This window comes from Callospermophilus lateralis, chromosome 10 (genome assembly GCF_048772815.1).
Source record: "Callospermophilus lateralis isolate mCalLat2 chromosome 10, mCalLat2.hap1, whole genome shotgun sequence".
Classification (NCBI taxonomy): domain Eukaryota; kingdom Metazoa; phylum Chordata; class Mammalia; order Rodentia; family Sciuridae; genus Callospermophilus; species Callospermophilus lateralis.
Genome location: NC_135314.1, coordinates 1204913 through 1222164, shown reverse-complemented (window position 1 = coordinate 1222164; position 17252 = coordinate 1204913). Strand labels below are relative to the sequence as shown.

General features: G+C 64.1%; 1 protein-coding gene across 3 annotated transcripts; it reads right to left on the bottom strand.

Moving 5' to 3' along the window:
* Window positions 1–5424: 5424 nt before the first annotated feature.
* Window positions 5425–16772, bottom strand: Pofut2 (protein O-fucosyltransferase 2). Of its 3 annotated transcripts, none has more exons than XM_076867837.1 (9): window positions 16620–16772; window positions 15718–15968; window positions 14392–14536; window positions 13570–13680; window positions 10568–10634; window positions 9583–9708; window positions 8630–8810; window positions 8333–8456; window positions 5425–7004 (listed from the first exon to the last, which is right to left on the bottom strand). In XM_076867837.1, the coding sequence occupies exons 1-9, from the start codon at window positions 16748–16750 to the stop codon at window positions 6851–6853; spliced, it is 1290 nt and encodes a 429-aa protein (XP_076723952.1). In that variant the 5' UTR covers window positions 16751–16772; the 3' UTR covers window positions 5425–6850. The 3 variants fall into 3 exon arrangements, with proteins under 3 accessions (XP_076723952.1, XP_076723954.1, XP_076723953.1); XM_076867839.1 differs by having other exon boundaries at window positions 16263–16713; XM_076867838.1 differs by lacking the exons at window positions 15718–15968; window positions 16620–16772 and adding an exon at window positions 15051–15705.
* Between the last annotated feature and the right edge of the window lie 480 nt (window positions 16773–17252).

The following is a 17252-nucleotide window of genomic DNA, read 5'->3' as shown; positions in this document are numbered from 1 at the left end:
GAGAACAGCCCGGCCTCTCGTGCACAAGGGCCCGAGGGCCTCGGCACAGCAGCTTCCCTGTGTGGCCGTCTGTCTGCAGTCACCCTGCAGGTCCGGAGCCGCTGGGGCACCTGCGGACGGCTCCACCCAGGGGCCCCTCGGTCACTGCCTGTCTAGACCCTGATTCTGCAGAGCCTCTTACTGTAGAGAAGGAGGCCGAGTGAGCGCAAGCCTCCGCGTTTACACAGCCAGGGGCCCCAGAAGAGCCCAGGGTCAGAGAAGACCACTTCCGCAGGAGGCAGGAGGCAGACGTGCAGGTGGAGAGGCCTGCGAATTCACTTGCTGGCTCTCAGGTGGCTCCCCACGCGGACTGCCTGCCACTCACTGCTGAAGCTACGGATCCTCAGGTCCTAGGGGACCCGCAGCAGCCGAGGGCCCCGGGCGATGGAAATGGGAAGGGGCACAGGGGTGGGTGCCAGGGCCAGGGGGGGCATGCTGGGTGAGGAAAGGGTGAAGGGGAGGCAGGGGAGGGGTGCAGGGGTGCTGGGCAGGAGGAGGGCGGAGACGAGGTTGAAGGGGCTCCAAGGTGTCAATATCTACATGTGACCAGAATCACACCTTCCCTTCAGGGAGAGTCGCGTGATAGACGCAGGTGAGGGCGCCAAAGCCTGGTCTCCTCGGGGCGCTCCCCTCTCCGCGCCTGGGCCTCCTGGTTCAGGGGTGCTTTCCTCCGCGTCCGTCTGCAGACAGAGGTCATCCCAAGCCAGAGCCCAGGGGCATGCTCAGCCGACCGGGCTGCTGCTGTCCGCCAGCTGCCGGGCCCTTCCTGGGGCTGGTGGGCCAGGGCGACCATGCTGCCGTGGCCTGCAGCCGTCCGCCTGTCCCCCGGCCCCAGACGTGGAGAGTGCGTCTCCTCTGATGCTGGCCCAGCGTCCGTCACCTGGAGAACGAGATGGGGCTCGGGAGCTGGGAGTTCATGAGCAACGTCAGAGGAGGGCGACCTCGAATCTGTCTGATGGGCGTGCGCCATGATTCACCGCACAGGGTCACTTATGCTGCGTCTCAGTCGGTACGCGACCCTGGGCAGGAACATTTCCAAAACCACGCCATTCGCGGGGTGCTCAGGTACCGTGAGCAGGAAAGCGGGTTCATCGCCTGCCAGACCCAGCACCAGCCCGCCAGCCCGTGTCCACCGCGGCCTGCTGCGTGCTCAGGGCTGTGCTCTCTGCCCCCCACCTCCTTCCGCCTGGGGGTGCCATCCCAGGGCACCTACCTGGTGGCGGTGCAGAGCTGACCTCTGGTGCCTGGGATGGGGAGGCCCAGCCCCAGGGCTGCAAGGTCGCAGCCTGTGTCAGGACTCAGTGTTGTGGCTGGGGCGCCGGCCCTCGTGACACCCTTCCTACCATGGAACTGCGGGGAACACGTGCGTGGGGGCCAGGAACCCGCTGAAAGCCTTCCAGGTGGACCTGACTGCCTCCTGGGTGCTGGATGGTGAGGCGCGGCCTGCGCGTGCCAGAGTGACTGGAGTGCACGGCAGCAGCTGGAACCTCTGGACGGCCTCACAGCAGAGGCCCGTGGCCTCGGCCCCACCCCCAGCCCTCTGAGAGGCTGCAGGGCTCCAGGACGCTGGGACAGTTGGGTGGGAGGGCGGGTCTGTCTAAGGGACCCTCCCTGGGTCCACCTCTCACAGGGAAGGACACGGTGGCAGGTCCTGTCAGGGGTCAAGGGACACGGGCAGATCCTGCTCCCACGTGCCTCTGGGCCTCTGTTGCTCTTCAAGCCGGGTCACTGGGGTCTCGGGTCAAGGGTGGGGTTGGACGGGCCAGGAAGCTCAGGGGGACTCTCCGTGCAGTCTGGACGGGTGGCCGCGTCCCTGGGCAGGGAGAAGGCTGAGCGCCACCTGCCCCCAGGGACAGCCGTCAGGGGCTGCAGGGAGACCTCGGCACAGAGGAGGGCAGCCCGCAGCGCCCAGTGTGGCACACAAGGCCTGCACAGACGCTCTTAGCAGCGTCCAGCATGGGTGCCCACAGCCAGAGCACCCAGGTGGCCAGTCGGTGCTCCCAGCCCCGGGGCAGCGCTGGGTGCTGGGGAGCAAGGCAGGAAGTGGGTCCAGCACTCAGGGCCGGTGGAAGCAGCCCCTGAGAAGCCCGTCACCGTCACCACGGTGCTGCTGAGGGCCAGCTGTGGGGACGCCCAGCGGGAGGTGACGAGGGGCAGGAGGTGACGAGGAGCAGGAGTGGCAGCCATTGCTCCCCCAGTGCGGGCCCCGCCTGGAGCACCCGTGGGAGGGGGTGGGCGCTCTGCGGGCCACCTCCAAAAGGAGCAGGCCGCACCTCCGCCCGGCCTGCAGAGGACCACCTGCAGACGGAGTCCACTTCCTCTGTCACCTGGGAGGCGGCGAGGTAGTGTCAACGCTTCAGGCGCCTGTCACCGACCTCCTAACGGTGACGCAGTGCACGCCATGTCACGGTTGCGTTTGTCTCCCACGTTATTGCCCTGTCTGGTCGATTCTGGGGACACGTGGAGGCGGGAGCTTCCTCCTTAGTTGCACTCCAGGTGACAGTGACTCACTAGGCCGAGTGCCAGCCCATGTGGGGCTTTACCTCTGTTGCTTTGTGACTTCCACCTGTGGCCCTGGACCCTAGAGAGTTCAGAGCGCTGGGTCACCACCACATGGCCCTCACCCTTGCCGTCTCCGTGTGCGTCAGACACCACGCTCTGCCCTCCTACGTTCGCCAAGCTTGCCCACCCCTCGCTGGCACCTGAGGCCGCGGTACCCACAGCAGGCCTCTGCAGAGCGCCCAGCGAGGCGCCGTTCTCCACCGCTGTGCCCAGTGGCTCCATGTGCAGCCAGGGAGCCACGACTGGGCCCGGTGCGTGGAGGAGCTGGCTTTAACTAAAGGTAAGCAGACGTGCGGCAGTGCACGGCCCGAGCGTGCCACCTGGACCGTGTTCTCACTGTGGTGACATGGAGGTGCCAGGCCCCTCACCCTCCCGGCTGGCACTGTCCCCATGCTGTGTGGCGCTGACCACAGATCGCGGGTCCTCCACCACAGGGGCATGCTGTGCTCATGATGCCCTTGGCTCTGAGGAGCCCTGACCAAGTGTCCACCTACCCTAGCACTGGAAGGCTCTTGTCCAGGTAGGGCAGTGAGATCACCAGCTGTGGCCACAGCCCCACCCGCCTTAACATCTAACACCTGCAGTGGCCGGTGACTGGGGGGCAGCCAGCCACCGGGGCGAAGGGGACAGCAGACTGCGGGGCAACAGTGTGAGCTCAGGACGTAACTGCAGCCAGCGGCGTCCCTCTGGGAGTTAATGGTGGGAATCTGCTTAGTGCAGACCCTGACCGTCCACGGAAACCCGGATGTGCAGTGCGGCTGCAGTCCTCTCAGCTAATGGCAGGGTGATGGGCTCCACAGGCCACTGGCAGTGGCCCCAGCTGGCTGTCCCTGCCTTGGATGGATGGGGTCTGGTGCTGCCTGGCCAAGGTCTCTGCCTTCCTGATTTTAGGGCAGACAGGGCACTGTGCTGTCCTGCTGTGGGTGGACTGGGTGCTGGGAGCACGGAGCAGGTGCCCTGGGCCACAGGTCTCTGCGGACGAGTCTCCTGGGGCCAGGTGCAGACGGGTCACGACAGACCCCCGGCAATGGACTGAAGGGAAAGCACTGAGCATCTTGAAAGAGGACCCGGGCGTTCGAAGACAAGCCTCAGCTGGGTGGCCCTCCACAACCCACATGGCACAAGCTGTAGACTTTGGCACGTCCCGTGTCACTGTGAGTGGTACTGCAGGACGTCGTCTGCGCGTCCTAACCCTCCCCTTTCTCTCTGCTTCAAGTCAAGCGCCTTCGCGTGCCTGGAAACTGCCAAGAAAGGGCTGTGGGCGTGGGTGGGCGCACAGGCGGGCGGGTGCGCACAGGCGGCCGACGCCCTGGCCCTGGCGTTTGCCAACAGGAGCTTGGCTGTAGGCAGCAGCAAGGAGACGCAAGGCCAGGGCCAGAAGGAAGGTGTGCAGGGCTGGGCCTGGTGCTGCCCAGTGGGATCTGCGATACCCGCGCGGGCGGTGTGCAGGCTGCCTCTCTCTGGTCTGGCCTGTGGCTGTGGACGGCACCTGGCTTCTGACCTGGCCGTCCCCTTCCCTGGGCTCCTCCGGCGGCTGTCCCTCACTGTCCAGGCTCCAGAGCGTGGAGGGTAACGTCTGGACAAGGCTCACCACCTCCGGGCGTGGCCTGTCCTCTGGGGAGCGCTGCCTTCTGTGTCCCTCGGCCCTCCACGTTCCCTCTGTGCTGTGCCCCTGGGACACCCCAGGCCCAGCTTTGGCTCCCAGCTGTTAGGGCTCCGGTTTCCTCGTGTCCCTTGGTCGCTGCTCCTCTGTCCTGCATCAGGACTCTCCCGTGGTTGTGCAGACCGTCCAAGGTCCACTTCGTGTCATGGGACCCTCGCCCCAGCCCTCTTGGAGGCTGTGTGTTGCTGTCACTCACCGTGGCCTGGTGCTGGGCCTGAGGACTCAGTGGGGTCCCTGGTGGCGGGTCCTGGCCCCGTGTCCTGGGCTCCTCAGGAGCAGGCGACAGGCTGCAGGTGGACTGCTGCCCGCCACCCCGTGGGCCAGGGCTTGGGCTTGTTCTGGGGAGGCTGTGTCACGGGCACTCATGACCTGAGGCCTGAGCCTTCCCCACACCCAGGCAGCCACGAGGACAGAGCAGTCTGGTTGGTCCTGAAAACACTTTTATTAGAAACGGAGGTTGACTCTGTCACAGGCCATTCCCTGCAGCCCCGGCCCCCTCAGCCGGCAGCTGTGGCAGTGAGCAGTGTCAGGCTGGAAACAGCTGGTGCTCAGAACCAGCCCAGGGGTCCTTCCTGGCCATCCCACACGGGCCATCGTCCCCACGGCATCCCCTGCTGAGTCAGCGACCAGGTTGCTGAATTCACGCCGTGGCTCACTCTGTGCCTGGGCTCGGGTGCCGTCACCCCACCCTGCACCGCCACCTCTGACTTCCTGGTGGCTGTGGGTCTGGGATATGAAGGTGCACCCCAACCCTGCACAGAGTCGGTGTGTGCAGTGGCGACTTGGTCACTGCCCCTTGATCCACTGTGGATCCACTTGTCCTGCTTCAAGACTGACCCAGTGATTTCTAATGTGCCACAGCTGTGTGACGAGTCCCCGAGGCTGAATAGTTCGTAAATCACACGAACCCAGAGCTGCAGCTCTCGAGGCTGAGGTCGACACTCCCTGGCTGCTGTGTCCAGCGAGGGCTGCCTCTGCTCCCTCGCGTCCCCTCACCTCGCAGGGTTCTGGCCACCTTCTGAGGGCACCCCTGGCACTGTGGCGGATCAGGACCACCTGAGGCTTCTGGGGCACGGTCAGAGCATGGCAGAAGGCCTGCATCAAGCCCTCTGCCCTGAGGGGCTAGCTCTGTGCAGAGAAGAGAAAGGAGAGAGACAGAAGAAAAGAAACCCTTTTATTCATTCAGTCCACCTAGCAGACCACGCCGCGCAGCAGAGCTACAGTGCCCGAGGCTTGAGCTGCCTGGGGCAGGGAGCCGCAGTGGCTGGCCACTCTTCATGCTCACCCTTAGCAAGAGGGCACACTGGGTGACCATAGCCCAAGAGGAAGGAGCCACGCTCAAACCAGTGCGACGGTCCGCCTGCCGGGGCAGATGCCACTGCTGCCCCCAGAATTGAGCTGGGAGCCGTGCCCGGGCAAGGGCCACCTGCACAGGGCACCCTGGCCAAGCCCACGTGGGTGCGGTCGTGTGCACAGGGGCTGGGCGGGGCTCTCCCAGGTCCTGCTGAGGGGCATCCAGGGCCACAGGTGCTGGGTGGGCGGCTCCCGGCCCGCCTCTCTCACACCAGCTGCCGCAGCACGGAATACCCCAGGCTCAACAGCCCAGCCGGGCCTGACGGGCATCTGGAGAGCAGCTGGGCCCCGCCTGACGGGCCTGACGGGCATCTGGAGAGCAGCTGGGCCCCGCCTGACGGGCCTGACGGGCATCTGGAGAGCAGCTAGGCCCCGCCCCGAGCTCCCACATGGTGTGGCCAGCAGCTCTCAGGTTGGGCTGACCCTGAGTCACTGCAGCAGTTCGCATGGACCTCTCCATGTTGAGTACAGGTGCCAGGTGGAGAGACTCCACTGCCATCTGGCTGCCTGGCACAACCCTAAGGCACAACCCAGCAAATAACTTACACTGACCCAACCAAAGCAGGAGCACCTGGACGCATGGGCACCCCAACCGGATCAGGAGCACGGGACCCTGCACTTGGCCTTGCCTGGGAAGACCGCCACAGCAACAAACCTGCAAACCTGTCCTCAGGCTCCGGCCAGTCTCTCCTGCTGGACACCACGCACAGCCCACTGCAGGCTGCTGGTCAAGCTGACGCTCTGAGGGGCTCCCTGATGGGCACCACCCCTGCCTCTGCTCCTGGCCAGCCCCCTGCCTCAGCCTCGCATCTCTGTGACCCATTTACACATCACTGTGGCAAACATGTGGCCTGGGTGTCACAGAGCTCAGAAATGAAGACTGGAATGAAGAGCTTGAGTTTGCCTGGCTAACGACGACCCGGTGGCCCAGAGCAGTGAACGGCCACTGATGAAAGTGGCGCAGCCTGTGCCTTTATTGTTCCGTAACTTCTAACATGGTGGACAGGAAGACGTCCGGGTCCACGCTGCCGAGCAGCCTGCTCACCACAGATCCTGCCCGCTCCTCTGGACACCAGCTCTGCGGCAAGGCGGCAGCACAGGTCCTGAGGAACACGCTGCGCGCTGACCCAGAGGGCCGCGGAAGCCCTTGCGGCCCTCGGCGGGCGGAGGACGTGCAGGACAGAGCGCCTGGGTGCTCCCCGTGCCAGGCCTCCAGGCGCAGATGGCGGGCGCTCAGTAGGCGATCTCCCAGTGGCTGGGCTGCTCACACGCCTTCTCCTGGTCCCCACAGAAGCGATTGTAGGTCGTCTTGGGGTCCAACCCCAGGATTTCCCTTTCCTCGTGGATCCGGAAAGAGAACGTGGAGACCGAGGTGCCGATGAAAAACCTGAAAAGGAACACAGGGTCCCGAGCCACGGGGTCAGCACTGGGCCGGCCATCAGTCCCACTGCCCAGGCCCACCCTGGCCCCCCAGCCGGTCCCTCCACTGCTCCTCGCAGGTGCCTCTCTTGCCCTGCAGATGCCCAAGGCCACCGCAGCCTTGGAGGACTCTCACCACAGCGCTGTGGCCACAAAGGACTCCTGTTGAGGAGCAGTGGGATCCCGGGAGCCCAAGGCCCATGTGCACGTACACTGCCTGGGCTGGAGGGGGACGGGCACGGGAGGCCCTGCACTCCTCAGCCTCCTGGGCTGGCCTCCCTCTCTACTCAACAACCAATCCATCTGAGACATTTCCAGAGCCAGTGCTACGTGCAGTGCCACACTGGGCTGGGGACCGTAGGCTTCTGAGTGAGTGCGACTCCAGGGACGGAGGTGGGTAGGTAGGTGAGGCTGTGTGGCTGAGAGTGGCCGCAGGCAGATGGGCAAGGACTTACACACAGGAGCCTGCAGTGGGGCTCCCAGAAACCAGCTGGCCGTGGGGCTCTCGGGAGAGCCAAGGCAGGGGGTGAAGCATGAGCTCGGGACTCCCCAGCGCCACTTCTGGGCCAGGACAGACACCTGCGGGCTCTCACCGCCACTGCAGGCCACACCTGGGGAGTAGGCGCGGCCGTGACCTGGCCCGACTGAGAGCAGTCCTCTCTGTCCCTCACAGGCAAAGGGCTGAGACAGCACTGCTGGTGCCCGGTGCCCAGGGACGTGGGAGGGCTGGCGGGGAGCTCACCCCAATGGGTGGGAGCAGGCCGGCTGCCCACACAGGCCTGACTGGGCACAGCACCCGGCACGCAGGGGCCATGTGGAGATCATGCCTGCACCGTCCTGGACCAGCTGGCCCACGATGTCCCAGGAGGACTTGCAGGAGGGCTGCAGCGACCCACAGAGGCCTGGCTGCCTCCCCAAGGCCCCTCCAGAGCCATGAAGGGTCACAAGCCTCCAGTCCTGGGACCCTGTGCACGCCCCTAACACAGCACCCCTGGACGTGAGCCCCACCAGGGCACTGGCCTCCCACGGCAGGCGTGGACAGGAGCAGGGGCAAGGAAGGAAGGGAGAGCAGAGGCCCAGCTGGAGCAGGAACAAGGCAAGGGTGCCTCAGAGGACACTGCTCCTGGAGACCAAGGGTCCACGTCAGCCCAAGGATGCCCAGAACTGGGCATTATAGGAGATTCCAAGATGGGTCATGGCCAGGGTGCAAGGGACCACCTGCTATGGTCACCAAGACCCCGAGACGCAGGCACCCAAGAGCACTGCTGTGCCCTGCGTGAGCTGGGCGGCAGGTACCTGGCGTGCGAGCAGATCCACTGGTCGATGATGGCGACGCCCCCGTCCTTGTACAGCTCCAGCTCCTCCCAGCTGGGCTCAAAAGTCACCATCTTGGGGAGCAGCTTTTTCAGCTCCTCGTACTCTGCAAACAGAGAGGCTGCCCGTGGGCCCCGGTGGAGCAGGCACGTCCACTCAGGCTCGCCATGCGGGTGCCGGTGTAGCTCCGGCAATGGGGAAGGCGAAGGCAGCTCAGCTCTGCCCCCTGGGCCACAGCCCCGTCTGCCCCGGGACTGGCCAGCACTCAGAGCGGCCTACCTGTCCTGATGGCGTCCGTGGCCACGAACACCCTGTGCAGCCGGTGGGTCTTCATGAGGCTGCGGATCTTCCTCACGGCCCCCTCCAGGCTGGGCACGTCCTTCCGGTGCCCCCAGATGAAGTCCTTTCTTCTCAGGTGGACTGCGAGGTAGGGGCCCCCCAGCGAAGAGCCGGGCTCCACCTGGGGAGGAGGACAGGGGAACTGAGGCAACAGGGGACAAGTGTGTCCATGCAGCCTCCCCTCCAGGCCCCAGGGACCTCAGACAGACCGCAGGGCGGGCGAGGACCAGGAGGCAATTACGCATCACAGACCCTTTTACTCAAGTGACGTCACACTCTGGGAAAAAGGAAAAGCCTCTAAGGTTTCCTTCCCAGTCACGGCTGAGCGTCTCAGCGTCCCAGGACAGAGGCGGGGGAGTCCTCTCCAGGCCCCCCACACTGCGGCCGGCCAGCATGCTGCTCGTGGGGATCACGCCACAGGAGAACCTGAGCTTCCAGGAGGAGCCGGCAGAGCCGTTCACACGTGGTGAGACACGCGTGTGTTTACACACACAGTTAAATACATTCTTACGTATGTAAAGCATTCAACTTTCACGTAAAAAACCCCAAAGGACGATGCCAGGCCAGAACGGGATTCTCCACAGCACTGGGAGAGGGAGGCCAGGCTCCATGCACGTCCCAGCCGGTGTCCCAGCAGTGCTCGGGGGTCTGGCCTGCCCTGCTGCCCCTCACCACGCGTGGCATGAGGAGATCGCCCACAGGGGCTTCCTTTACTCCCAGAGCAGCCTTCCAGGTGCTGGCCTGCAGTGACGTCCCCTCCTGACTGCAGGACACCGTGCCACGCAAGTTCCTACATCTGCAGCTCGGCAGGGACACGGTGCTGGGCTGTCCCTCTGTGGCCGGCTGACTCCCCGGCCCTGGAAGGACGACTGGCCGTGGGTGAGCAGACGCACCTTCATCTTCGTCCAGTCCTCCTCAAAGGGGATCCTGTCCGTGGCGTCAGTGGAGTTGAGGTACCTGCTTCTGAAGGCGTCGCCCACCACCCGCAGGTGTTTGGCGAACACCATGCTCCGGCGGGTCTGTGGGGACAGGTCGGAGCTGAGGGCACAGGTCCTGGGGACTGCACATGGCTGCATGCCACCTCGCTGGGGCTAGGGAGAGGCGCCACAGCCCGCCCCGTGCTGCTCCCCTTGTTGATGCCCTGGCACCAGCTGCCCAGCCCCACACGCCCCTCGTCTACCGAGCAGCCGCGCTCTCCACCTGCAGACCCGGGGACAGGCCCTGCGGGCAGCACTGCAGCACCGCTGCCCCCCAGCCCGGTGAGGTGCACCAGGCCCTCCACTCCCTGGCCTCCAGCAGCACCCACCCGGAGCTCTGGAGCCCAGCTGGACCAGGAGTCTCTGTTCCACATGACCTGCCCTGCTGCTGCTGGCCCGGCTGTGGCTCAGGCCAACTGTGGGTCCTCAAAGTCACCCAGGGATGCCCTCCCCACCTCCAGGCAGAACCAATTCCAGGGTCAGTGTCGCACTGGAGGAAACACCCGTCTGTGGAACCAGAGTGTGGAGCAGGCAGAGCTCGAGGCTAGACCACCAGCAAGTCAGGAGAAGAGGAGCCGGAGGACAGCCCTGTCCCAGCATGGAGAGGGGCTGGAGGGCGGAGCGCACGTGAGAGCCAGGGCCACGTGGCAGGGACAGAGGCTCCTGGCCCGGCTCCCAAGCCTGGCCCCGTGTCTCCAGACACCTGGCCCCACACAGGGTCCAGCACCTTTGCCTAGGGTGGGTGAGAATCCACTGCTGGTGCCCACGTCCAGGGCTTCCAGGAGCCTCGGGATTTCATCAGCAGTGGGAAGAAGAGCGTCTGTAGGTCACCTTAATGTCAGAAACTGAACACACGGACACAACCTGCAGACGTCCAGGAGGCAGGGCCGGCACTACTCACATCCCAGTAGTCCTTGCCCCCGTAATGGTCATGAAGGAAGTTCTCTGCTCTGTCCAGCATCACGGACCTGTTGACAAGACGCCCAGCTGACAACCCGTGTGCACTGAGAGCTCAGGGTGCCAGGCCTTGCTCCAGCAAACAGGGGGGTCTGCAGGGAGGTCTGCGGGCTCCAGGGGAATCACGGTGGGGAAGGACTGCCCAGCAGGACACGCGAATCACCTCAGGGGAGCAAGAAGCAGGCGGCTCAGCATCAGGGACTGCCAGCCTCATCCCACCAGAGCCCCAGGAACCCTCCCACCCACCACAGCACCTCAGGCTGGCACAGGCCCAGGTGTCCACAGAGACAGGCACCCTGGGAACCCAGGAGGGCACCACGGCACCCACGCAGGACCGGCCCATCGCCTGCAGCCTTTGCTCCTCCCACAGCCAGTCAGTTGGCTGAGAAAACCGCAGCTTTAAAGAAGAGCGCCAAAGACCGGGAACGGGAAGGTGAAGGGAGGCACAGGGGACCTGAGGCCTGAACAAAACGTCTGCACTTCTGCAGATGAAATCTGGTGAGCATTTAAATCGGAGCTTTAGAGCGTGGCCTTCCTGTGCAACAGGACAGGGCTCCTGCTTCTCGGTGCCAGAGCCCAAGACCAAGACTGCACAGTGGCTGCAGGGTCCAGCTGCGCAGTCTCAGTCCTGGGGTGGCTCAGTAGTGACCCCAGCCACTGAGGTTCTGCATATTGCATTTCCGCTCCCTGCTGCTGGTGCGAAGACTTCTCTATAACAACGTGCCCTGAGATAGCACTAACCTGAGGCCCACTAAAGGCCACCAACCCCCAGCACAGAGATGACCTGAGAGGCCATGGGGACTACCACACATCCTCACCAACCCAAGGCACGGGGCAGGCACTGCCGCACGCTCACCAACGCCCAAGGCGCAGGAGGGGCCCACTGTGCCTTCACCGAAGGCTGAGACCTGCTGTTAAGGGAGGTCACGGTGAGCCCCATGGCGCCCAGTGTGAGAAAGGAGCCTGCCACGCCACTGCCCACAGGGAGTGCTGCACTGTGGCCGCCCAGCCCTGTCTCCAGGTCACTTCCTAAGGACCTGGCCACAGACGGTACAGGTGCAGGGACCCTGAGCAGCAGGCTTTCAGGACACACGGACCCCTGCCGCCTCCCTGCAGGTCCCTGCTCTGTGTAAGCAGAAGCTGACCCATTTTCCTTCTTTGCTGGACGCTCTGGCCCCACGTGTCCTGTGCCCGCAGCAGCAGCTGTTCACATCCGTGCTGGACGGCCTTTCAGTCCCCAGCCCACCCCGCTCCCTTCACGCCAACTCCAGCTGCGGCAGGAAGCGTTCTGGTTTGGGGACGCTGGGCACACCCTGGTCGGGGTACACGTGGGTGCTCGTGGGAGGTGTGCTTGCCGGGTCACAGGGCCGCGCGTCCCTCTGCCTTTCCTCTGCCGTCTGCCCATGAGGTCGCGCTCCTGCTCTCCTCTCAGCTCTCGGGGACCTCACCTACGCTGTGAGGCAGGCCCTGGACTGGGCACATGGGTCGCCACTGCCCCTTCAGGGCCTGTCGCCTCCTCCACTTGGTCTTGGGGTGCCGACTGGGCGGGGCTTCCCACCCCGTCCAAGGCTCCCCGCCCTGAGGCTCCCTGTCCTGAGGCTCTGTGGCCCACCTGCAGCGGGGACAACGGGTCCCTGTCCTTGCAAGGTGCCCTCCCCCTGCTCCTCGGCAACGGTGTGGCCTTCTGCTTGCAGCCCTCCTGGGGCAGCTCTGCTCCAACCCAAAGGGGTCAGGAAAACTGTGGCAGGAGCACGCATCCAGGGCCCACATGTCCCAGGCCCACCCTCCCAGGCCAGCTCAGGCCCGGCTGCTTCTGGAACCCAGAGGTTGTGACCAAAAGGCCCCCGTCGGGGCCACACCAAAGGGACCTCAAGAACCAGAGATCCAGCAGCTCCCTCCAGCACCTAGGGTCTGTGCTTCTGTGGGGGATGAACCTTGTGGGCAGGGAGAAGGGGCCCGCTGTGGGCTCAACACCACCGCACTAGGACACAAGGGCCAGGACCCCTGGTGACGTTGATGACCGCGGGACGCTGAGCCCTGCACACAGTTGTGGCTTCAGGGGCGTGCATGCAGCAGAACAGCAGGGGCACCTTGGAGTGCCAGGTCCTGGGCAGGAGCGGCCTGCACACCCAGGCTCCTGAGAGACGCTTGCAACCTGTCTGGGCACACAGGGACCTGCCAGGGCATGCAGGGACCCGCAGGACCCCTTTGGAAGGGTCTGTGACTTGGGTCTCTCCGTCCGCAGCTACCTGAGGTCTGCAGCTAATCCTGGGAACACGCTCTCGGGCTTCCCTCCAGAGAGGGTCACCCTCGCTGACGCACGATCCCGTCCTGGGGGACCTCCCGGGCCCCTGCCACTCGGCGGCAGTGAGAGTGCTGCCCTCGCCCTGCTCTGCCCACAGGCCCAGCCAGGGGGACCTCATAGTCACAGATCCACAGGGGACACAGTCACAGAACAAAGCCGGGACAGGGCAGTGTCTTCAAAACCTCTCTGGGTGCTTAAAAGCCTCTGCGCAAGTCTAGCCAGCACACTTTCCACCTGCCTGTGCCCTGGCCAGTCCCTCGCTGTCCCCTCTTCACAGCTACACGCTGGCTCCTCACGTCACCTGAGAGGAACTCTGGAGAGAAGCCAGGTGTGGTTCTCCGCCAACGCCGGCCAGTGACCACCAGGCCTGGGAATGGAGTGGCGGAGCCTGAGGTTCAGGCAATGGCCTCCTGAGTGAGGCGATACTGGCAGGGACGAGGCCGTGCTGCCCACCGCAGAGCCTGGCGCACCCACCCAAACCCGCTGTCTCCTGAGCCTCTTCCTAGGACACCTGTGGCCTCCTCCAGTCCCCTTGGTCCCACTCACTGTGGAAAGCGGCCCTGAGGCAAGGTGTGTGGACGCCAGCATTCAGCACAGGCGTGCGCTGGCGGGGGCTGCAGGTGGAAAGTGCCGGCACTCACCGGGCTGAAGTGTTTTTCAGGAGCACAGGTGCTATGGTGGACGCTGATCCTTGAATGGACAGACAGGAGACGTTCAAACCCCTGGTTTCTTCATAACCCCAAAACCATCCCCTGGAAAGAAAACCCGGGGTGTAGCTGTTAGCTGGCTTTGCTTTCACACAGGCAACAGCACCCCCACCCTCGCCCTGGGCTCTGGCACCCAGGAACTCACACCGCGAGAACTATGGGTTTCCCTTTGCTCGTGACTCTGGTCACCGAGAGTCAGAAGAGCAGGAGAGAAACCATGGCTCCAGGCTCAGGGGCCAGAGCAAGGCAGCCATGCTCTGCCCAGAGCACCTGTCACGCTTCAGAACAAACTGCTCTGCCACCTCCCACGTGGAGGCTGCTGTGCGATGGCTACTCCACAGGGAAGCCTTGGCTGGCGATTTACACCAGGGCTGTGACCACTGCTCCTACACCACACTCCAGTGCATTTAAAAGGCAGGAAGCCAGGCACAGCGGCACACGTTGTCATCCCAGATACTTGGGAAGCTGAGGCCGAAGGATCACAAGTTTGAGGCCAGCCTCAGCAACTTAGTGAGACCCTGATTCAATATTTTAAAAAGGGCTAGGGATGCAGCTCAGTGGCAACAAGACCCTGCTCAGTCCCCAGAACTGAAAAAAGAGGCAGGGAAAAGGGAGGGTCCTTGGGAGGGGGTTTTGAGGACAGGCTTAGTGCCCCTCTGCACAGCAGGAGGCCTTTGCTGGCACAGCCCCAGACAGCCAGCAGGCGGCAGGTGCTGGGGAGGCCCCCGCAGGGCGGCGACTGGGCGACAAGGCTACCTGTAGTACTCGTGCTTGTCCTGCGAGTACAGCAGGGGCTCCAGGCACGGCCGCGGGTCCACCTTCTCCTCCCAGGAGCCCTCCTTCCACCCTTCCGCGTACCCTTGCAGGACATACACCTGGTCAATGAAGGGCCCACCGGACTCTGAAAAAAAACGAGAGAACAGGGCAGTGCAGCGGTGGCTGTGGCCACTCGCAGGCACATCCAGCCCCTGGCTCAGATGGACGAGGATAAGGTCAAGGGCACATTATCCCCAAAGAGGACTGCGAGAGGCTCACAAAGCAGACAGGGCAGAATCGGGCCCCTGGCTGGAGTCGGGGCCTCACAGGGCTACTGCCACGGCCATCTTCTTCCTCTTGCTGCACCCTCTCCAGGGAAGGCAGGCCTGGTCCAGCCAGCACGTCTGCCTGGGGAGGCATGGTGTGGCTGTCTTCCTGCGAGGCGCCTGGTCCTGTGCCAGCTGGAGGGATGCAGATTGAGTGGCAGAAGGGGACACAGCTTTGCCACTTCCAGGTGCCACACACTAAAACGGCAAGAGCCCTGACTGTCCCTTTCCCAGCATCAGAAAACCACCAGCCTGACCTTGTGGCCTGGAGGCATTGGCAGCTGGGTTTCTATGACCACAGCTCAGACTGGGGCAGGAAAGGGTGCACCTCACCAGTGTCTTCTAAGGCCAGCCTGAATGAGGACAGCAGAAAACACAGTGGCTCACATGCCAGTGCTCCCAGGGTCAACTCCAACGCCACACACTTCACAGCGAGGTGATGAGAGCCCAGCACTAGGAGAATGGCCCTCAGCACAGGGCAGACAGAGGCTGACCTGCATGAGGACTCCATCACACCATACGCGCCACCCTTTCCTCTCAGGGTCTCCGGAAAGCAGCAGCAAAGGGCCACTTTTAAATCTATGCTCTCCAACCAAAGTCCCATTGCTGGACGTCTTAAATAACGTTCTAATGAAAGCTTTGATCCTCAGAACATTAACACGGAAGGAGGAGCAGCATGAAGTTAGGAGGCAGCTTTACTGAAGTCTCAGCAGCGCTGCAGTGGACACATGACCAGAGCCACGCTCACAGCCGTCCTCTAGGAGGGAGAAGGCCTCTCTCCCAGGGCGCCCTGTCTGTTGGGTGACACCTGGGGCGGGATGCTCTCTCTCATGCAAAGTGACTGTGCCAGCTGTTTAGAGGCTGCGACAGCCGTCCCCACAGTTCAAACCCATTTCCCCAGAGCAATGGTGCAGAGGGTGCCCATGCAGAGCAAGCACTGCAGCTGGGTGAGAGGACGCATGCAGCTGGGCCTGCAGGCCCAGCTAAATCAGCACCTCACCTTCAATGAAGTGCTCATACTCAATGACCGGGATGTTTTTATTGAGACTTGGAAGATCAAAAAACTCAGACCAAGGAATCCGGTCCTGGAGGATATCGGGACTCTGCCAGTGATAGAGGCGGCCCCACGGGGGCAAGACGAGCACCCACTCCTCAGTCTTCAGCAGGGTCTTCAGCAGGGAGGCGATGCGGATGTAGACATCCCTGCGGAGGTTGAAGCCCTCCATGGGGTTGACGTCGTACAGGAGGTACCTGTGCGAAGAGCGGAACAGGGCTTCTGAGTGTAGGGCTGGTACACACCTGCCCAGATGACTGCCTCAGTCACTGCTCCCCTGGGCAGGCTTCAGCTGGCAGAGACAGCTGTCCACTGTTTCTCAGTGACGTCCTAGTACCCTTTAACAGCTGGTCATGCCCTGGAACCTCAGCCCTGGGCCTCCGGGTGAGGGCTCGTCGGGGTTTCACCCTGGCCTAAAGGCCTGTGCGGACCGAGGGGCAGGTGTCACGAGGGTCAGGGTTCCTGGGGGGAGGGAGAGCTGAAGTACTCACTGATCTACTTAACAGAGCAAACTCATCCCGTGCTCACAAAATCAACGTCTTAAACAAAAAATGAGCATGTTTTCAGCACAAATAACTAGTGGACGCAGTGGCGAGGTTTTAACTTTTCCGAGTTTATTCTGGGTCTGGCAACAGCTGGGTTCTCAGGCCCGTGTCTGCCTTCGGCGAGCTGCGACATCACACGTCAGGTGGCTTCTGGAAGGGCTCCACGATGCGCCCTCGACACGAGTGGTCAGGAAAGGGGCGTCCCGCACTGGCCACGGAGGTCCGGGCGGGTCCCCGGCACTGCGTCCGCCGGGCCCACGTGGCCGAGCCGGGCCGAGCGAGGCGAGCCCGCGGAGCGCTTACCGTCTGCGGGAGGCCGCCCGCGACAGGATGTCGGCCGCCGACTGGCCGGGCCAGAACTCCTCGCCCGAGGCCGAGACCGGCGGCCAGGAGGCTGCCCCGAGAAGGAGGGAGACGACCGCCAGCGCCGCCATGGCTCCGGCGGCCACGCACTTCCGGCGGCCGCGCCCTGACCCGGAAGCGCGAGTCTCTCCCTCCCCGTGGAGCGCGTCTCCCGTGGCGACGGCCACGCGGCGAGGCCCGCTCTGCGCATGCGTCGCTCAGTCTGGGGGCGGGGCCGGGGCCAGTCCTGCCGAGGTGCTGAGGACGGGCGTGGCGTGGGTGGGGAATGGGCGGGGCCTGCAGGCCAAGTCCTCCAGGGGAGTGGGCGGGGCGGGCACCGAGGGGCGGAGCGTGGGTTTTCTCCAGGGGCGGGGCCGGGTGGGGAGCGAGGGGCGGGGCCAGGACGGACCCCAGGAGTCAGGGCGTGGGCGAGTCAGGCACTGGGCCTGCCCGGTCGCAAGCTTCACCCTCATGCCTGGCTCAGCCTGGCTCAGCACTGCCCCCCTCCGCCCCCGGCTTCCCCGCGCAGCAGTGGCGGGTCACGCAGCTCCGACCACGTCCTCCGCGCACCAGCGCGGACCTGCGAGACGAAGG